This window comes from Misgurnus anguillicaudatus, chromosome 13 (genome assembly GCF_027580225.2).
Source record: "Misgurnus anguillicaudatus chromosome 13, ASM2758022v2, whole genome shotgun sequence".
Taxonomy (NCBI): Eukaryota; Metazoa; Chordata; class Actinopteri; order Cypriniformes; family Cobitidae; genus Misgurnus; species Misgurnus anguillicaudatus.
In genome coordinates this window covers 24610824-24631056 of record NC_073349.2, presented here as the reverse complement: position 1 = coordinate 24631056, position 20233 = coordinate 24610824, and the positions used below count along the sequence as shown (strand labels likewise).

Genomic DNA, 20233 nt, shown 5'->3' with positions numbered 1-20233 from the left:
TGGTAAAATTAGAAATGTATTTGTTGCCCCTGAAATACATTTTGAAATTTATGTTAATATATGAAGGTCAAAACTATTTTTCAAAATTCAAAAATATATTTAATTAAGCTTTACCTTCAACAAAATGTATTTAGCATAATTTAAAACATACTTTTGGCCAAAGAAATTTATTTTTTGCCGTATGGGAAACCTGTCAAGAATGTACCCAGTTCATACTCTGGCTCAAAAGAAAAACAATTTTTTTTAAAAGACCTGATTTATCATTTTCATGTCTGATTGTTTGTATATATATTACTTGAAACTAAATATTTAACCTTTTCAAACCTGTTATGTTTACAGGTTTGTAACATACAAAGTTTTTCTTCCAATGTGACGTGAATATAAATGCTTTAAAATATATTTCAAAATATACAAAAAATGGCCATAAAAAATTTGTGAATTTTTTTAAACATATTTCAAAATGTATTTTTAGCGCACATATTTTTGAGCCATTTTTTGTATATTTTGAAATATACTTAAAATTATATTTTTAAAAAAATATATTTTTTTGACAAATAGGTTAATTGACAGGCATTTTGGCTTTGTAAACTTTCAATGTCAACCTTTTAACTAGATTAATTTGCTTACTACTGTAATGATAGGTTGATTTTCTTTAGATTCTAACTTATTCATACGCAATATTTTTTGTTTTACAATAATAAGAATTTTAAATTAAGTGTGTTGTATGGTAATGACAATCGGACATGAAAATGAAAAATCGGGTCTTTTAAAAATAAAAATTTATTTTGGGCCGGAGAATGAACCGGGTACATTCTTGACAGGTTTCTCATACAGCAAAAAATAAATTTCCTTGGCAAAAAATATATTTAAAATATTTGCTAAATACATTTGTAGAAGGTAAAGCTTAATTAAATGTATTTTCGAAATTTGAAAATATTTTGTTTTAGTCTTCATATATTAACATCAAAATGTATTTCAGGGGAAATGAATAAATTTCTAATTTTACCACCTATACAGCAAAAAATATATTTTTTCTGATCAAAATATAAAAGTTTGCATAAAATGTATAAAGTATAAAATTATAAGTATGTTTTTGCAGTTAAAATAAATAAATATTTAACATACATTGTAACATACAAAGTTTTTCTTCCAATGTGACGTGAATATAAATGCTTTAAAATATATTTCAAAATGTACAAAAAATGGCCATTAAAAATATATGTTTAGACAAATATGTTAATTGACAGGCATTTGGCTCTGTATATTTTCAATGTCAACCTTTTAACTAATAATGACTACAGTTTGAGAACGACCCCACGTAGTTTCTATGGAAACCGAGCTGTCAAAAAAGAAGCAAAGTCGACCGTAGGCCCACAAAGATCCCAACGTGTCTACGAAAGACTTGAATCTCCATTTGACTCACAGTCGCCCTTTACAGCGACACGACTCACGAGCCCATTCCCCAAAAATAACACCTCAGTACAACAACATCCGTTTTCCTGTCGAGGAAAACGTGCGGTTCAACGCCAACAATGGATCTCGCAGAACTACAATTCCCAGCAGCCGTAGCGCGACACGACTGTGACGTCACAAGGCGTATATATGGATCCCGTGCGGCATTCCTTACTCTATTGTTACATTGTAACAAACCGGGGCAGAAGAGAGGCCCGCAGGGTCCTCGGGCCGACAAGCACTACACCTAATTTTTGTTTTTCTTTCTTTCGGTGTGGAAACAAAACGTTGCGATTTGTCGAAACATAGCGCCGAACACAGACACCAATTCAAAGGGAAAATAAACCTCGAAGGCTCGACTCTATTTGGTCTTTTTGAATGCGGGCATTTTAAAGGATCATCTGTTTTATTTCCATTTTATCCACGCCAGGATTTTTCAATTTTTTTGTGAATGAGGTCCTTGTATGCCTTCGTCTGCCCCGTTTTTTTCTTTTAAGAGCTTGACTGCAACGTTACATACTCGCATTGGCTTCTTGGTCGACAAACCTCCCTTTATAATACAAACAAAGAGTAATATTCATTTTTACGATGCTTAAATGATGTGGCATCACTATAGCTTCGTGATCAATCTGTTATTTCCCCATTGATCCGACCATTTCCATGGGCTGAAGTCGCTTTTTTGTCTGTCATCTTGTAACCTTGTGGAACACAGCTACATAAAAGCCGAATCTTCAAAGAAAATAATTAAAGCAACAGTACGATTTAAAGGCTCTCTGTTTCTGCCTAAGGTAAGATTATTATGAGAAACGTTTTATGTTTCACTTCTGATTTGTGTTTCCATGTAGCCTAACAAGGAAAAAGAGTGAAAATGCATTGATCGGTTCAACCCAGCATGCCATTTTCTGCTCTGTCATAAGCCATTCTGTATATTTGCTTGTTAAAATCGTTTCTATTTTACATTAAAATATGAAATCATGTGACAGATCATATGTAACGTGTCATCTCCATCATATCGTCACACTTTACAATACAGCCTCAATGCGTGATAATATGTACGCATAAACTGTATAATACAAACCAACACGTGATTATATTGTTATTACACAATGCTAATACCACAATTCGTTGTAATTTTGTGTAGCATCGGCACTGTAATGTGGAGTGTGACGTCATGCCATAGTAATTCATCCACTTCCTGCATTGTTAGACCCTTTTAAATACTCAGCTGCTGTGTGAGCATGGGAAATGCTCAATGGAGGCACCCATTGATTGTAAACAGGGCTTGGATGATAAGAAATTGCAACGTCACCAATGCAAGAAGACCATGTTTGTGTGTCATATGTCTATGGTAGACTATTAAAGTGCAGACCAGCCAATCTGGCTAATGTTGGGAGTATTCTAGGCGGTCATTCATTTGAGCTTTCTACGTAAATGGGCCACAGGATGTATGTCAGGAGCTCTGCAAGCATATTGCAGCATTGCAATTCAGTCTTTTACCTGCGATGGATTGATTTGGTAGATTTTTTGTGCATTTAATGTTTGCCAGTTTTTGGCATCGTATGATGCTTCCGTGCAATTTTTCCATGGATTGCCTTGCGGACATGTCTGGGATGTGTAAATTATATCATACACCTGTCCATGAAATTGTAATGTACAGATGTAGGCCTGTATAGATGTCTTTTTATGATATGCATTGGGTTGCATTCATTTATATCTAAGCTGATCAATAGACTTACTATTTTATCTAATGATGCTTTTTAATAGCAAATTCCCTGTAGGTTTGAGTCAATTTTTCCCACATGCTACTGTAAATTACTCATAAAGCAAATGGTATTCATGTGTCAAATCTATAATAATATTCATGACACTTGAATGTGGACTTCTTTGTGCAATTTCATATTGCATATCTGAGAGCTTTTTGCACTGATGTTAGAGATTGCTGTAATCCTGCTGTGAATATTAATGCTTTCCAAATAAAGATTGTTAGATTGTGGTCCAACCTGGTAGACGATGTCTTCACCATTCATTTGTTCTGGTGTAATAAACATTTAATTGTCATAATAATATATGATTTTTTTTTATAGATGATGAACAAATTGTGACCCATCTGTGAAATCCAGGCTAAAGTCTCATAATCGAATTATGAGATTAAGAGCGTCAAAGTTTGATTTTAATCATTGATTTCAATCTTTGACATGTCTTAGTCAATATTATATACACTCACCTAAAGGATTATTAGGAACACCTGTCAAATTTCTCATTAATGAATTGGTGTAATGATGTCGGAGATGTTTTCTTGGCACACTTTAGGCCCCTTAGTGCCAATTAGGCATCGTTTAAATGCCACTGCCTACCTGAGCATTGTTTCTGACCATGTCCATCCCTGTGTGACCACCATGTACCCATCCTCTGATGGCTACTTCCAGCTGGATATTGCACTATGTCACAAAGCTCAAATCTTTTCAAATTGGTTTCTTGAACATCACAATGAGTTCACTGTACTAAAATGGCCCCCACAGTCACCAGATCTCAACCCAATAGAGCATCTTTGGGATGTGGGGGAACGGGAACTTCGTGCCCTGGATGTGCATCCCACAAATCTCCATCAACTGCAAGATGCTATCCTATCAATATGGGACAACATTTCTAAAGAATGCTTTTAGCATCTTGTTGAATCAATGCCACGTAGAATTAAGGCAGTTCTGAAGGCGAAAGAGGGTCAGACACAGTATTAGAATATGGTGTTCCTAATAATCCTTTAGGTGAGTGTACATCAAGGTTATATTTTCACAGAATGTACTTTACATTATAAAAAGTGACTTTTACTAGGGTTTCACTAGGTTACAAAGACAAAGGCTCACATTTTTAAGATGCAATGTTTTTATCCAGTGACATTGAAAACTAATTGGTGTAGTGTGTTCTATTTTTTTTATCACATGCACTATGTAATATGTTGGACCATATGCTCTATAGACACTGTGAGCATACATGGTGCTGTCAGATATTAGTGATGCGCTCGCAATTTGGCTCCAAGTCCGAAGAGACATCTTGGCACGCGTCACCGGGTTCACATTAATTGCAAGACGACCTACAACAGCATAAGTCGCCGGCCGCACACACGTGGGCGCATAACCCTGTCTGAACTAATGTTATCCTGCATCACCAGGGTAGCATCGATTAGAAAGAAACACATGAAAGGGGGAGTCATTGCACCTTGAGCAAAAAATGGACCGCCTTAGCATTTCTTGTTTCTATGGATACGGTTCATTCAAAAGCATCAGACATTGTAATGCGTATAGACATTGTATACCCAGTCAGGCATCGCTTTCATTTCATCTCGTTGTTTTGAATACCGCTATTTGTAGCAGCTGCCTTTCATCACTTCCTTTGATGTTTGAAGGTTGTAATGTCGAAGCGATAAGCGAGGTGACAAGCGAACACGTGCTGGTTTTATGCGACTCATATCTGAAACCAAGGCTATCCACCCAGATTATTTAAATAAATAAATGCATTGTATATCGGAGGGACATCTGTAGCTGTTTCTGTAGTTCAAATGGTGGAGGATTGCATTAGTGGAGTAAAGGTCATGGGGTTTGATTTCAATTGAACACACATACTGATAAAATGCATACCTTAAATATCGCTTTGGATGAAGCATCAACCAAATTTATTGATGGATAAGAAAATATGCATTCTAGTGCAAGCAAGCTATGCATTTTTTGATTAGTTTATGTGTTCCCGGGCAATCAAACCCATGGCCTTTGCTACTAACCTGTCTAGGTTAAGATTAGGCCAGTGAGTAACTAACATGAGAGATTCCATCATTTAAGCAAATTAAACAGTGAATAAAAGGTGTTTGGTTTCATTATTTATAATATTTCATTTCATTTATATTTGGGCTATTGTTAGACATCTATTCATTTTCCACTGACAGCCCAAATTTTGCCTAGTTTTAGCCTAGACATCAGGACGGCTTTTGGATGGCTATTAGACATCTTTTAAACACAATTCATGCTGTTTATTCGCTTGTTTGATATAATTATTAACTCTTTTTATATGGAAAAACTCAATCCTCTCTCAAAGCCACCATTAGACTGTTCTCATTTAACCAACAAAAAACACAGTTTAAAAATAGTGTCAGGCATGGAGCCTGTCTTACAAAGCGGCTATATTACACAGTTCCCTCTGGCTAAGGAGGTGGCCTGATCAAACATCCCGACTCAGCCTTGTGTGACCTCTCTAGTTTGACTTAACTGGTCTTGTCACGGGCTTGCAAAAACCTGTTGTTTGTAAGATATAAAGGGGTAAAATAGGCCTTAAAGGAAGTGGATGGAGTTTCCTGAGTCTAAACTGTGCTTTTTTCCAGTTGCCATGGTGATGTTTTCAGACTGTGATTCATAAGCAGGACTCTCATACTGGATGATGGAGAAAGAAAATGTCAATGATTAGGTAGAAAATGTATCGTGTAACCTTTTTGGTTGGTAATTGGTTGCATTTTTGGTGTGAGACTGTGGCCTTCAAAGTAAGGTGTTTTATCTCTGCCTGGCAGCTGTTGGATAAATGTTTTTGGCCAGATTCACATAGTAGGCCTATATTTTATTTCTTAAAAATGTTTTAAAGGTGCCGTAGAATGTTAAACTGTATTTTCATAGGCATAAATGAATAATAAGACCGCTGGAAAACGGGCCAATCTCAACATGTTATGTACACCCCAACATTAAATTACACATTAAAGGATTAGTCCATTTTCTTAAAAGAAAAATCCAGATGGTTTGTTCACCGCCATGTCATCCGGGATGTTGATGTCTTTCTTTGTTCAGTCGAGAGGAAATTGTGTTTTTTGAGGAAAGCATTGCAGGATTTTTCTAATTTGAATGGACTTTAATAGAGCCCAACATTTAATACTTAACTCAACACTTGACAGTTTTTTTAGCTGAGTTTCAGAGGACTATGGACGATCCCGGGCGAGGCGTGGGGGTCTTGTCTAGCAGAACGATTGTCATTTTTGACAATAAAAATAACAAATATACACTTTTAAAGCACAACTCGTCATGTAGATCCGGTCGTGATGCGCCAGCTGACCCCACGCAACACGTCATGACGTCACAGAGGACGAACACGAAACTCCGCCCCAGTGTTTACAAGCGTCTTGAAAGAGGACTGTTCCTACATTGTTGTCAACTGATACTAATTAATGTCTTTGTGGCAGTTTAGTGTTTAAAATGGTCCGCAAATGTGCGTTTTATATATGTAACACGTGACCTCCCTACGTCACTACGCATTTACCTTAGGTCGCGCTGGACCGGACGTAGACGAGGAGTTGTGGTTTGAAAGTGCATATTTTTTATTTTTCTTGTCAAAAATGACAATCATTTCGCTAGAAAAGACCCTTATGCCTCGTTTGGGATTGTTTATAGTCCTTTGAAAACTTTTAAGTGTTGAGTTAAGTATTAAATGTTGGGCTCTATTAAAGTCTATTAAAATTAGAAAAATCCTGCAATGTTTTCCTCAAAAAACATAATTTCTTCTTGACTGAACAAAGAAAGACATCAACATTTTGGATGACATGGTGGTGAGTGGATTGTCTGGATTTTTCTTTTAGGAAAATGGACTAATCCTTTAAATGAATTACAAGGTTGTTACAATGCTAAAACAAAGTTGTAACTGCTGAGTTTGCGTTATATGCTAGTTGATGCGGTATGCTAGCGTCTAGGCTAATGTTCTACTAGTGATGTTACAGTTAAGTTTTGCAGGTCTATACCATGTTGGCGGTAATGCATTACAAGTAATGCGCATTACCTAATAATATTACTTTCTGAAGTAACGAGTAAAGTAACGTATTACTTTATAAATGTACACATTAATATTTGAGTTAAAGTTGTAATAAAATATTTTAAACCTGAAGATTATATAAACAACATACAGGTTGCACATTCTTTCTGTAAAAAATTATCTTTCTGTATCACCTATGTCATTTACATTGACCTAAAAATTTTACTATATGTAACTTTCAACAAGTTAGACTCGCTCACTTATTGCAATCTATTGCTATATGCATATTGCGATATGACAATCTACTATTTTTTATAATATTAATATATCTTGCAGACCTAATAAATAATATACATGCTCATTCTTCTGGCTATGCACACTTCTACATGCTAATCTACACGGTATCTGTCCATGTCTGAACTTGACAACAGCCTGTACCTGTCTTTGTCCCCAGACGCCGTGTTTCCATGGAGACAGTGTTATCTCGCGGCCTGAAGCGCAGATTCGAGGAGGTGGACAGCGGTTCGCCGTGTTCCACACCAAAATATTCGGACGATGACATCTCCAGCAGTGACAGTGCAGATAGCTGCGACAGTCTTAATGCTCCCTCCAGCTCTCTCACACGTAAGACAAACACCATAACTTATACAAAACTTCAGGTTTTATTATTAAAGCAGCTTACTTGTAAGTGGTGAGTTAGCTCAGTTTTCTTATCTAGTTTTAATCTTTTTAACCTGGTAATTGCAAACATAACAAGTGCTTTTGTACCAAATGTAATTCTGCACATGCATGAAGAAAAGAGCTGTATAATACTGTATGAAAGAAGTAATTCCATCTCTCATCTTGTTTCTTCTAGCTCCCTCCATTCTTAGAAGACACAAGGCCTCTTTAGGTCGTAAACAGGTACGCTTCGACGCAGTGACGGTTTACTATTTCTCCAGAAAGCAAGGCTTTACCAGTGTGCCCAGCCAAGGTGGCAGCTCTCTGGGCATGGCACGGCATCACTGCGCCATACGCCATTACACCCTTGGCGAGTTTGCACGAGAACAGGAGAGCAGCCACAAGCTCGTACTGCGTCAGCACCTACGACAAGAAAAACTCAACGCTCGCAAGTTAAAGGTTTGTTAGTTTTAGTTTGTAAGTTGCAGTGTTTTTACCAGCGGTTGGGTTTTACCATCTCTATAACCTGATTGTTTGCAGCTGACGCGGAATGGAACTGTGGATAGTCCGGAGGCCGAGCTGCTTACACTTGACGACATATCGGACGAGGATCTGGACGTGGAAAGCGTAGATGTGGACGACTGCTTCTTCCTCCAGCCTCTCCCCACGAAGCGGCGCAGAGCACTACTGAGGGCCTCGGGGATCGCCCGCATAGATGCCAGAGAGAAGGCCGAGCTGCGTGCCATACGTCTGTCCCGTGAGGAATGCGGCTGTGACTGCCGCTTCTACTGTGACCCTCGACACTGCGGCTGCAGCCAGGCTGGAATCAAATGCCAGGTAGTTTCAAAACTTCTCCAAAGTGTGGCATGTCGCTAACAACCTCCCAGTTTCCATTCCCAGTGAACATGTGTACTGAAACTACTATATACCCCGAATCCCTATGGATAAAAGCATCTGAACAAAAGTAAACGTTTTTCTGTTATTTTCTTCAAAGGTGGACCGGATGTCCTTCCCATGCGGCTGCACCCGTGACGGTTGCGGCAACGCAGCTGGCCGAATTGAGTTTAACCCTCTTCGTGTGCGTACACACTATCTTCACACCATCATGAAGCTTGACGTGGAAAAGAGAACCCTACCTGGTGCTCGGTCAGGAGAAGACTGTGCAGAGGAGGCCGAGTTGGTCTCCTCGCCATCTCTGTCCCTTTCTCCCTTGGACTCGGATGTGGAAACCCAGAGTATCCAGGACCTGCAAGAGGAACAGTGTGACAGCCTGGAACGTGAGAACGAAACGGCCGTCCTCCACCTGCAAAGCGCCGAAGAACTAGAGAGGAGGCGCGAACAAGAGGAGCAGCAGGTAGAGGAAGCGGAGACCTCCGATCCAACTCTCTGCCTCCTGCAAGGGGCCTTGACCGGCCAGGCTGGGATGGAGGACATGGAGGGAGTTCTTCTAGAAGGACATTTTCCCGAAGGTGCCACCTTGCTTTGTATTACAGAGAACCATGCAGATGACCAGAGGCTGCTCAAAGACCCTGCTTCTGTCCTCTACTATCAGGTAGGCCACATGGAGACAGCTACCTTTGAGGCGCTTCCTGCACAAGTCGAAGAAGTGGTGAGCGACGTCGGGGATCCAGAGCCGGAGAGCGATCGGCAAAAACAAGAAACCTGCAGGCAGGATTCGACCGAACGCTCGTCTGCTGAAGTACCGTCGCCTCCGGAAAGTAACCTGAACGGGGGCGAAGAGCATCTTTGTCCAGAACAGGTCTCAAATGACAAGGAATGCCTTGAGACGTGCCTGGCACTGGATGAAAAGGCAGTACAGCTTCCTCCAGAAGTGTAAAGCCTATCACCTCTGCAGATGTTTTGCACAAGTTAGTCAATAAATTGAAAGACAGCCTACTCCACACAGTGCAGTATGTTACCAGACTGCACAAAGTTGATTTATTGTTAAAGAAACAAATGATCTACATGAGTTTGTATCAGATTTAGTTGCCGATACGCATGTACTGTATTCAAAATAGGTTGTCAGTGGTAAAATAAGTTATTAAAAAGAAAAACATAGGTTAATTTATTTAAAAAAAGATAAAGAAACTCAAGAGAATGGGAGATCTTGATTTAACAAGTGTTTTTTTTCAATGCAGTATCGGTTCATTATTTGATACTGGTGGACAATGTGGCCTTCATGTTGAGGAACAAGCATTTTCAGGATTAACCAGTGGCTTTCTGGCAGTTCTGGCACCCTAATGCTGCGTTCAGACCAGCCGCGGTAGAGGCGTCAAGCACGAGTGATTTCAATGTTAAGTCAATGTAAAGACGCGTTGTTGCGCGTCTGGAGGTCTTGTGGCGCGAATGAGGTGTTTAGCGTGGCACGTTAGACGTGATTCCGCCTCATTCGCGCGAATTGAGCGTTGCTGTGGCAATCGCACAAGTTGAAAAATTGGAACTTTGGCGGAAAAACGCGCCAAGTTAACCAATCAGGAGCTTGCTCTAGTTGTGACATAATTACAAGGAAGCGAGCAGAGTCGCAGAAGCTCCTCCCATGACTAGAATTTCACGCACGGCTTTCATGCGCGAATGAAGCGAGTAAACTTAAAATGTTCAAGTGGCAAACTAGACGCGGTAGATGCGAATTTGATGCCTCAAACGCGGCTGGTGTGAACCCACGGTAACAATAAATTGGCACTGTAAGAAACATATATGATGATGCCGAATTCATGTTTCATATAAATTGGCGTGGTTACGAGAACATAGTAAGTAACAGTACAAGTAACATCCTGTGACTCAGAAATAACATTTTGCCACTTATAAGTATTGTAATGGCAAAAATCTGAACTTTAATCATTGCAACCTAGTTTTTAACTTGGAATTATGAGTTTGACAAATATGTGAATGGTTTTCGTTACTCAGAAACTCATAATTACGGTAGTTTTGGCATGATGTGAACACACCGCATCTGCATATAGTTATAGACGGTTTCAGCGGCAACAGCATAAACAAACTGCATTGGTGGTGTAAACGTAACCTCCGGTAGCCTTTAGGGCTGGGCAAAAAAATGTATTGTTCGATTAATAGTTTTTTTACGTGGTTGATTCAAAATTGATTCTCAAAGGCCACAAATCGTTATTTTTTTCATGTTTATTTCTGCAAACATTAAACGTAAGATTAACGTTAATCTAATTACTAGTCTTTTCCACTAGATGTCACCGTCTTTTTTGCCTTGAGCAATGTTACCAAGGAGCGAGAGGCGAGCCTGTCATTCATTCATTCAGTCTAAATTCTAATATATTCTAATATAATATAATAATATAATATTCTAATATAATATAATATAATATAATATTGTATATAATCTATATTCAGTAAATTGAATCGAGAATCTAGTATAAAAACTGTCCGAATCGGAATCGAAAATCGAATAGTTTTGATAGCTTGCGAATCAAAACCGAATCGATCTGGAACATCTGAATCGAAACCCAGTCCTAGTAGACTTCCACAAAGAATTAATAACAGAGTCCATCTATAGTAGCTGAAAACATTTTGATTTTCAACTAGGTATTTGATCCAAAGGTCAGTTTAGCCACTAACCAGGCCGATAAACAAACAGACTGGAAGTTATGTCCGGGCCAAGCGCGCAGCGCGCGTGTGTCCGATGAAACCGTCTATTGCTAATTCAGTGCTAACGCTAAGAGCAATGGTTGCTCGTTTATTTGTTTCCCTTCCTGTGAATAGACCCAACGATCCTGGAAATACTTGGTTTTCATGTACTGTATAAGCGTTTTGCTAAGAGCTAGCATGAAGAGTGAAAAAGCTGCTTGTTCTCTGTATGCACGTTGAAAACTTGATCCGTTCGAAATTGTCGAGGTGGGTCGGGAGGCCTAATGTGCGAGGCATTTGCACAGCAGTTCTTTGAAGACACCGTTTCAAGCTGTAGCCTATCGTCCCGGTGCGTGGATGTTTATTTATTTACAACCGCTTTGTATTGTGAGGGCGAGGACAATGTGTGATTGTGTTAGAGAATTTGTGACATCTACAATCATTGAAAAGTTTTTTTTTCAGAAGTTAATGCACATCGGGCCTTTAAATATTACAGGAGAGCTTTTTAGGTGTACTTGCGGTTTAATGTGAAAAAGTCCTGTTTATGGTTGATGGTCATGAAAGCATATCCTGGTCACATTTCACCCCAAAATGTAAAAAAATATTTTATTTAATTTTTGCATTAAGAAAATGAAAATTTACAATGTTTTCCATCAAATTCTCATTACCATAATATGTCAGTCCCTTTGCATTTTATTTTTGTAATTAACATTATTCTCAAAGGTAAATATGATTAAGTGTCGTACATTTTTTTATTTTCAACCGTGCTTTGCGTCAAACCCGTTGGAGCCGCTGGTGTAGTGGCCGACTCAAGTTTGAGTCCCATAGTTTTTGTCAATTAAAGAAAATGCCCCAAAATTACTTAAAAAAAGGGAATTTTTAACATTGTGCAATACAAAAACATTAACATTTTCATTAAAAAAAATGTTCTTCTAATTTTGGGTTTAATATGACATGATCTTGACCGTTTTCATGAGATTCACCTGTATGTGTTCACAACTAGTGTACCCTGTACCTTTATTGTTTATTGTGGGCCTGTGGGCAAGACAAATTGAGGAAAGACTGTATGACATAATGTTGACTTACTGTCACATGGACCCTCTTGGTTTGGACCACAGTTTTAACAGGACCATGTATACTCTTCTGTCAACAGTGCACCTTGTTTAAAATGTCCGACCCCTCATGTAAACTCTGTGAAAACCATTCCCTCCTTTTCTCTGTTGTTTGCCCTTTTGGGCTTGCATCATACACCCCTCCTCTTCCCATGTTATAAATAATGTTATTGCATTTTAGATGCCTTTTGTTAAGGTTTGTTTACACGTTTAATGTCAAGTTCTGATTTGAATGCTTGCGTGAATGAAAAAAATGGTGTCTTCAAATAGTATAACAAATTCTGTGATGTTACTAAATTATTTAAACATAAAAAACACATGAAAACAGTCTTTTTGCGATCTGTGCGTGCGTGTGTATGTCAGTGTGAGAGAAAGTTTGTGAGATAAACAAAATTTGTGTATGAGATTGTCATATTTCAAAAGGTGCTCTTATTTTAGTTTTTACATATTCATATTAACACTATGTACAGTTGTATATGTAGAGACAGAAAAATGAAAAACTTTCAAATGATCATGAAAGAATTTGAAGTGAGCTCTTAATGATATATATCAATAGAGTTCCATTTTAACATTGCGAGTTGTCCATCTGCTTCAGGTTTACTCACCAACATCCTCAAGTCATGAGTAAAATGTAACGTTTCATTATGTGGTTATTTGCTAAAATGGAGCACATGAAGCTAATCCCAAATTATTTAGCATGATTGTTCTATGTATAGCTTTTCATTGTAAACATTACATAAATCTGCAATAATTAAGAGCTTTGCAAATGACCAATCAAACAAGAAGGATTTTTATTGTTTTATATGGTTACTGTGTTTAATGTATTTTTACTATGAGTTTGCCTCATTGTTTGTTAGCATGTCTCTATGTATCGGTTTTCTAAACGATGTTAATGTACTGACTCCATATGTGTGTTACTGTCTGTTATTGTATCAAAGACGTGGAAAAACGCCACCGTACGTTCCTACGCTCAAATGAGTTTTATCTGTAGCAGCGGCTTGTTTAGTAACTGATAAAAATTGGTGGTCTTAGGGCCTGCTATGGACCAAAACATGTTAGAATCATACATTTCAAAAGGCTTTATTCACTGTCTTGATGTAATAATCATGCAAAAGTCCAGTGGTCTTACTGGGGAGATCTGAATGTCTCATGCTTAATGTGCGAAGCAACATTGTTTGTTTTTTCATGCCACCTTCGTTTTTGATGTACACAGATATGAGACCACTACACTAACTAAAGTCCAACTTACATTACGATTGTATGTGCTTATGTTTGTGTGTGTGCGCGTGTTTATTAGAGGTGCTTTATTAACAAGGCTGAATGGAGATGAATTCTACTGTAAGAGTGACTTATGCTATCTGTTGCCTACAGATGAAAACAAAACAAAGTTTTATATGAATGTGAGTAAAATAAAATCTAAAATAAATCATGAAAATGCTTTTGTTGTGGTTTATTTTGCATTTACATGCAGACACTTTTATAATACATTCAGACTAATTTTGAGTTTTGAAGCATGAACTTTTGAATTATCATTGATTTCTATCTTTGACATGACCTTACTCAGTCGATATTAAAGATATCAAGGTTATATTTTATTCCCTGGTATTCAAACCCATAATTTATTGCATTTGAGAGGTAGTCTATGAGCTTCGATGAGAGAGATTAAGTTCTTGGAAGCTTGAATCAGGGTTCAATACAAATTCTGTTGACACAGAAATGCCACAGAATAATTTGCAGAAAAATCTGATTTACAGTAAACATGTATTATATATTAGTATACAGTTTTAACACATTATTCAGTCATTATACCCTATAGCATGGTAGTAATGTCATCCTTGTATGTTCTAGCTATAATAAAAAAACAGCTGTTTTTAGAAGGGGTTTTACCACGTTTAGACTGGTCAAGCTGGTCTTAGCTTTTCAGGCTGGACGACCAGCTGACCCACGAAACCTGCTGAACAAGTTTATACCAGCTACTTCCAGTTTACAGGACCACCCAACCTTCCCTTACGAAAATTAACCATGTTTTTTTGTGGTAAAACTGTACAAAACCATGGTTTTTTGGCGTATTGATTACTATTAGCAAAACCATGCTTTACTACAGTAATCATGGTAAAACCATGGTTATTTTGTGTTGACCATGGCTTTACTACAGTGTAACTATGTTTTTTTAACTATAGTAAAAACTTTAGGCTGCTTTAAGCTGTTTTTTACGTGTGATCTAAAAACGCTTTTTAAAAACTTCGGCTAGATGAAATACTTGTGACGAGATGAAATTTGGTAATTGACAAGCATTTACCTTGTTTTAAAACAGAAATGTTAGCAAATGTTATTTGTTGTGGTCAGAGATCTCACCTTTAGTATGGCCCGCTGATATAAAAAAGAAACTTAAAATGTGAAGCCGAACTTCATGGCCGTTTCTTAATCCGAAGGCTGCAGCCTGCGGAGGTCGCATGGAGGTTCCATTCGTCATCAAGCCTGGTTTATTTAAGTTAATTGAGCATTACATTCGCAAATCATAAGCATATTACATCAATTTACGATTAACTAAGAACAATAGTCATCTTTATAATTGTTTATATTCTGAAATAAGACCGTGTTGATTACGTATACCGCCTGGAAATGCGATGCATTGCCTTGTTTGACTTCTCTGGGCGCTGCGCAAATTGGCACGCGTGTGACATCACAGTACCGCGAGAGCGAATGTGACGTCACAAGCCGATCGGACTGCCCAGCGCTGCGTGAAGTCGACTTAAATTGACCACTAGAGGGCGAAACCGACTCATGGATGCGTCAGATTCAAACAAAACCTTAACAGATGTTTTGGCCTCAGGCATCCAACCAGAGAAAATATTTTTTTTTCTTCTTTAGACACAAACCTTTTGCTACGTGAGTAATGAATATGTCTGTCTTGTTCACTGTAGTTGCTCTTAAACCAGAAATAATCTACTGTAGATCTCTTATGTCACGTGACACTCATTTTAAAACATTGTTACCAGAATATATCCACTAATATTAACGCGTAGGCTAATATTGTAGTATACTCTACCAGCCTAAGCTGTTTGGCTAGTTTCAGCTAGTCTCCCAACCAGGTTTTAGCTGGTTTAGCAGGCTGGTTTTAGCTGATATTAGTTGGAAAGCTGTAAAACCAGGCAGGTTTAGCTGTTTTATTCAACAGGACATTAGTCAAATTCCTAAACAATATAATATTTTAAATATTATATAAACCTTCCCACAGTAAATATTGAAGTGTATACTACAGTATTTACAACAGTTTATCAATGCACTATAGTTAGTACTACATAATACTATAGTATATGTAGCAAGTATAAGCAGGGTAATATCAAACAGGCCCATATAGATTTTTGAAATATTCCTTTTAAATGCTCTATTTTTTAATTTACTAAACTTTTATTTGTGGTGGTGGGGCCAGCAAGTCTGTTGGATGTCTTTTTTGTTGCGTTCTGTACTTCAATAACTTTCTTTAGCGTCTTAGGAATGCCTTTGTTGTTGCACTTTTCGATTTAATTTTAGCAAAGGGTTGAGCGGGGGCATCAAACGCCAACGTCCATTAATCATACCCTTTTTCAATTTCACCAGCATCTACTGAAGTTGATTAAATCTGTATTTGATCTGTTTTGGCTACGCTAATAATATTGCTACCATCTTTTCAACATTACTAAATCCCTTGTCTGGAAAACAGTAAAATTTTCCTGCATGTCCTGAATTGGAGGAAACAGCTTGATGTACAGTTACCAAATGTCAGCTGTGTCATGGGCTTTATCTGTCCACATTCTCTTCCTGTATATTAGGAGTCAGAAAGTGATGAAAAAATTGTTTCCCAAGATTTGCATACAAATTGAACTTAATAAACCTTGCTGTCACCCAAACAGCTATTCCCGAGTCACCTTTCCTATACTGTAAGTAAATACATATGCCATCACTGTTATGACCAAGAATTAGAGTTAGACAATGAGTTGTACGGGAGATGTGTCAGTCATCCAAAATTTCCTGTCTCAGCTACACCATTGTGTTGCATTTCCAAAGGCCGGAAGACCAGAAGGAATGCAGATAGCATAAGAAACCAATGACTGTGCAATACAGAGCAACTTTAGGAAATGCCTCAGTGTTAACGTATGTTTGCTGAATAACAAGGGTGAATAAGAACACTAAGTAACAGGAAAAAATCGGTGTGATTAACAACAACATCCTTTAAATTGACAGTAAATATACCCAAAACTATGAGTGAATGAATCAGAATGAAACTCTGAATCCTCAGAGGATCTTAAAACATTTAAACAGGGAATAAGTTCTGCAATCCTACAATGCAATGTGGGCAATTCCCAAACTAGACTTAAGCTTCCAGTCTATCAGGACCGACCCTAAATACAGTAAATACAAGTGTGCGTTTTTCTACTCCATATAATGAGCTATTTAGTTTGGACATCTAATTAAGTTTACATTTATTTAGATGCTTATCGGATACATGGCAGAGCATCTGTTGCAAAAAAAGGAAGGTCTTATCAAACCATACCGATATAGATGGTATTGTCTCATCCTGCTGGGAAATTTTTTTAGATATTTGACCAAAACTCGATATTTCAATCTGATCTCACGAGAATCTGTATGTGTTTTGGCTATCTGTATGAATTCGTAAGAAGTAAATCATACAAAACATACGCTTATCATAAAAAATAGCAAAACCTCACCCTTAACCCCAAGGCAAAAGCAAATCGTACAAAAATGTACGAATGTGGTCGAACAACTTCGAGGGTCATATTTGACCTTACCGATATAGACAGTATTGTCTCAAATACTGATATACTACCAAAATGCGATACAAGTCTGATCTCACAAGAATTCGTACGTATTTTGGCTAATTTGTAGAATTCGTACGAAGTGAATCATACAAACAAACGTTTATCATAGAAAACAATAATGAAACCCCACCCCTAACCCCAAGGGCAAAAGCAAAAGTATGCATGTAGTCGAACGACTTTGAGGGTCATATCAGACCATACCGATATAGCCGGCATTGTCTCATCCCATATCCCGCTGGGAAAAATAATTAATATTATCAAAACTCGATATACCAGTCTCATCTCACGAGAATTTGTATTTTGGCTAATTCGTAGAATTCGTACAAAGTGAATCATACAAAAACAAATAATAAAAACAATAACGAAACCACACCCCTAATGCCCCAGGGGCAAAAGCAAATTGTACCAAAATGTATGAATGTGGTCGAAACAAATTCGAGGGTCATATTAGACCATACCAATATAAGCGGTATTGTCTCATGCCATATCCTGCTGGGAAAAATAATTAATTTTATCAAAACTCAATATACCAGTCTCATCTCACAAGAATTCGTATGTATTTTGGCGATTTGTATTAATTCGTATGAAGTGAATTATACAAAAACATACGATTATCATAAAAATTTAACGAAACCCTACTCATAAACCCAATGTCACAGGGCAAAAGCAAATCATACAAAAATGTACGAATGTGGTCAAACGACTTCGAGCGTCATATCAGGCCATACCGATATAGACCGTATTGTCTCAACCCGTATCCGGCTTAGAAAAAATGCTGATATATTACCAAAACTCAATATACCAGTCTGATCTCTCAGGAGTTCGTACGTATTTTGGCTAATTCATAGAATTTGTATGAAGTAAATCATACAAATACAAACGATTATCATAAAAAACAATAACGAACCCGACCCCAATGCCACAGGGGCAAAAGCAAATCATACAAAAATTTACGAATGTGGTCGAACGACTTCGAGCGTCATATCAGGCCATACCGATATAGACGGTATTGTCTCATCCCGTATCCGGCTGGGGAAAATACTGATATATTACTAAAACTCGAATATACACATACATATATACGATATACAAATCTCACAAGAATCCGTACGTATTTTGGCTAATTCGTAGAATTCGTACGAAGTGAATCATACAAATACATAAGATTATCATAAAAAACAATAACGAAACCACTCATATCAGACCACCATGATATATTACAAAGTGAATCATACAAAAATATATGATTCCTGAGTCACCTTAGTCAAATATGATTTTCATAAAAAAAAACGAATAACAAAACCCCACCCCTAACCCCAATGCCATAGGGGCAAAAGCAAATGTACACATGTAGTCGAACGACTTTGAGGGTCATATCACACCATACCGATATAGACGGTATTGTCTCATCCCGTATCTGACTGGGGAAAAAAATATATATATTACCAAAACTTGTACATATTTTGGCTAATTCATATGAATTCGTACGAAGTGAATCAAACAAAAACATACGATTATCATAAAAAAAACCAATATCGAACCCCACCCCTAACCCCAGTGCCACGAGCAAAAGCAAATCGTACAACAATGTACACATGTGGTGGACTGACTTCGGGGGTCATATCAGACCATACCGATATGGACGGTATTGTCTCATCCCGTATCCCGCTGGGAAAAAATACTGATATATTACCAAAACTTAATATAGTAGTCAGATCTCACGAGAATTCATACAAATTTTGGCTAACTCGTATGAATTCGTATAAAGTGAATCATACAAAACATAAGATTATCATAGAAAACAGTAACAAACCATCATGCCAAGAATGCCTAATTCACATCCATGCATCCAGAGGAGAAACTGCTGATAAATAAATATAAATTGCCTCTAACACTTTTTCTTTCTTACTAGAAACATTTTGTTGTAATTACAACTTCTAAACTTTGCAGGATGATTTAACAGCAGTAAAGCACATTTACTAAGCCAGTCTGAAAATAGGCCAGCCTATTATTTAAAACACTCTTTCCTGCTGTTGATGCCAGTTCATTGCCAGCTTACAGAACTGCAAAGTTTTCCTTCATAACTTCAGTCTGAGGGAATTCTCTGTTGGATACAAAGGGTGTGATACAACAATCTCTCATTGACGGCAATGTGCTAAGTTCCAATCGCTAAACTCAGAACAGATTTAACACCCCAATCTGAAACACAAAGAATGGAGAAAAGTCAAAATGTGAGGAGATCTGGGAAATCTGACTTAGTTGAAATGATGGTAGTTATGTTGGCTTGACAAAGCCAACATACTGTTCTTCGATCTAAGCTTATTATTATGTTGGCTTGAAAAAGCCAACATACTGTTCTTCATCTTAATCTTATTAGTGGTGCTTGCATTTATGCAAGGCATCACTATTACTATTCCTCAGGGATATTATTATAATTATTATTATATTTTATTCTTACATCTGCACGTTTTTTCGGCACCTAACTCGTCCCGCACGGTTTGTCGTAGACCCATGAAAGAGGGCTCAAATCGACGGGCTTATTAAGGACACGACTGCTATGACTTTTATAAGCGATCGGGTGCAGGATTTCCGAAAGGGGGGCGAAAAACCACCCAAAAAATCCCATTGACTTAACATTGCGCCCAACTTTGACGAGTCATAGCTCCGCTCGAGGATTTTGTAGAAACATGTGGGTTACAACATTTGAAGAGGGTGGTAGACTCTGTAAGAACATACATCACATTGGGGTGTAAGTTGTACCCCTGGGGTGTAAGAGGCGCCCAAAAGTGCCCCAATGAAAAGTCAATGGGGGAAAATCCCATAGAC

At 37.8% G+C, this 20233-nt stretch overlaps 1 protein-coding gene across 2 annotated transcripts; it reads left to right on the top strand.

Moving 5' to 3' along the window:
• Nucleotides 1-1549: 1549 nt before the first annotated feature.
• csrnp2 (cysteine-serine-rich nuclear protein 2) lies at nt 1550-14022 on the top strand. Of its 2 annotated transcripts, XM_055188333.2 has the most exons (6): nt 1550-2240; nt 5819-5901; nt 7679-7848; nt 8081-8343; nt 8425-8721; nt 8879-14022. In XM_055188333.2, the coding sequence occupies exons 2-6, from the start codon at nt 5888-5890 to the stop codon at nt 9719-9721; spliced, it is 1587 nt and encodes a 528-aa protein (XP_055044308.2). In that variant the 5' UTR covers nt 1550-2240; nt 5819-5887; the 3' UTR covers nt 9722-14022. The 2 variants fall into 2 exon arrangements, with proteins under 2 accessions (XP_055044308.2, XP_055044309.2); XM_055188334.2 differs by lacking the exon at nt 5819-5901 and having other exon boundaries at nt 1558-2240.
• The last annotated feature ends 6211 nt before the right edge of the window (nt 14023-20233 follow it).

Coding starts and splice junctions, on each gene's coding strand:
- csrnp2 (XM_055188333.2), top strand. Junction 7,849..8,080: donor TCCCTCCAGCTCTCTCACAC/GTAAGACAAACA, acceptor TGTTTCTTCTAG/CTCCCTCCATTCTTAGAAGA. Junction 8,722..8,878: donor AGGCTGGAATCAAATGCCAG/GTAGTTTCAAAA, acceptor TTTTCTTCAAAG/GTGGACCGGATGTCCTTCCC.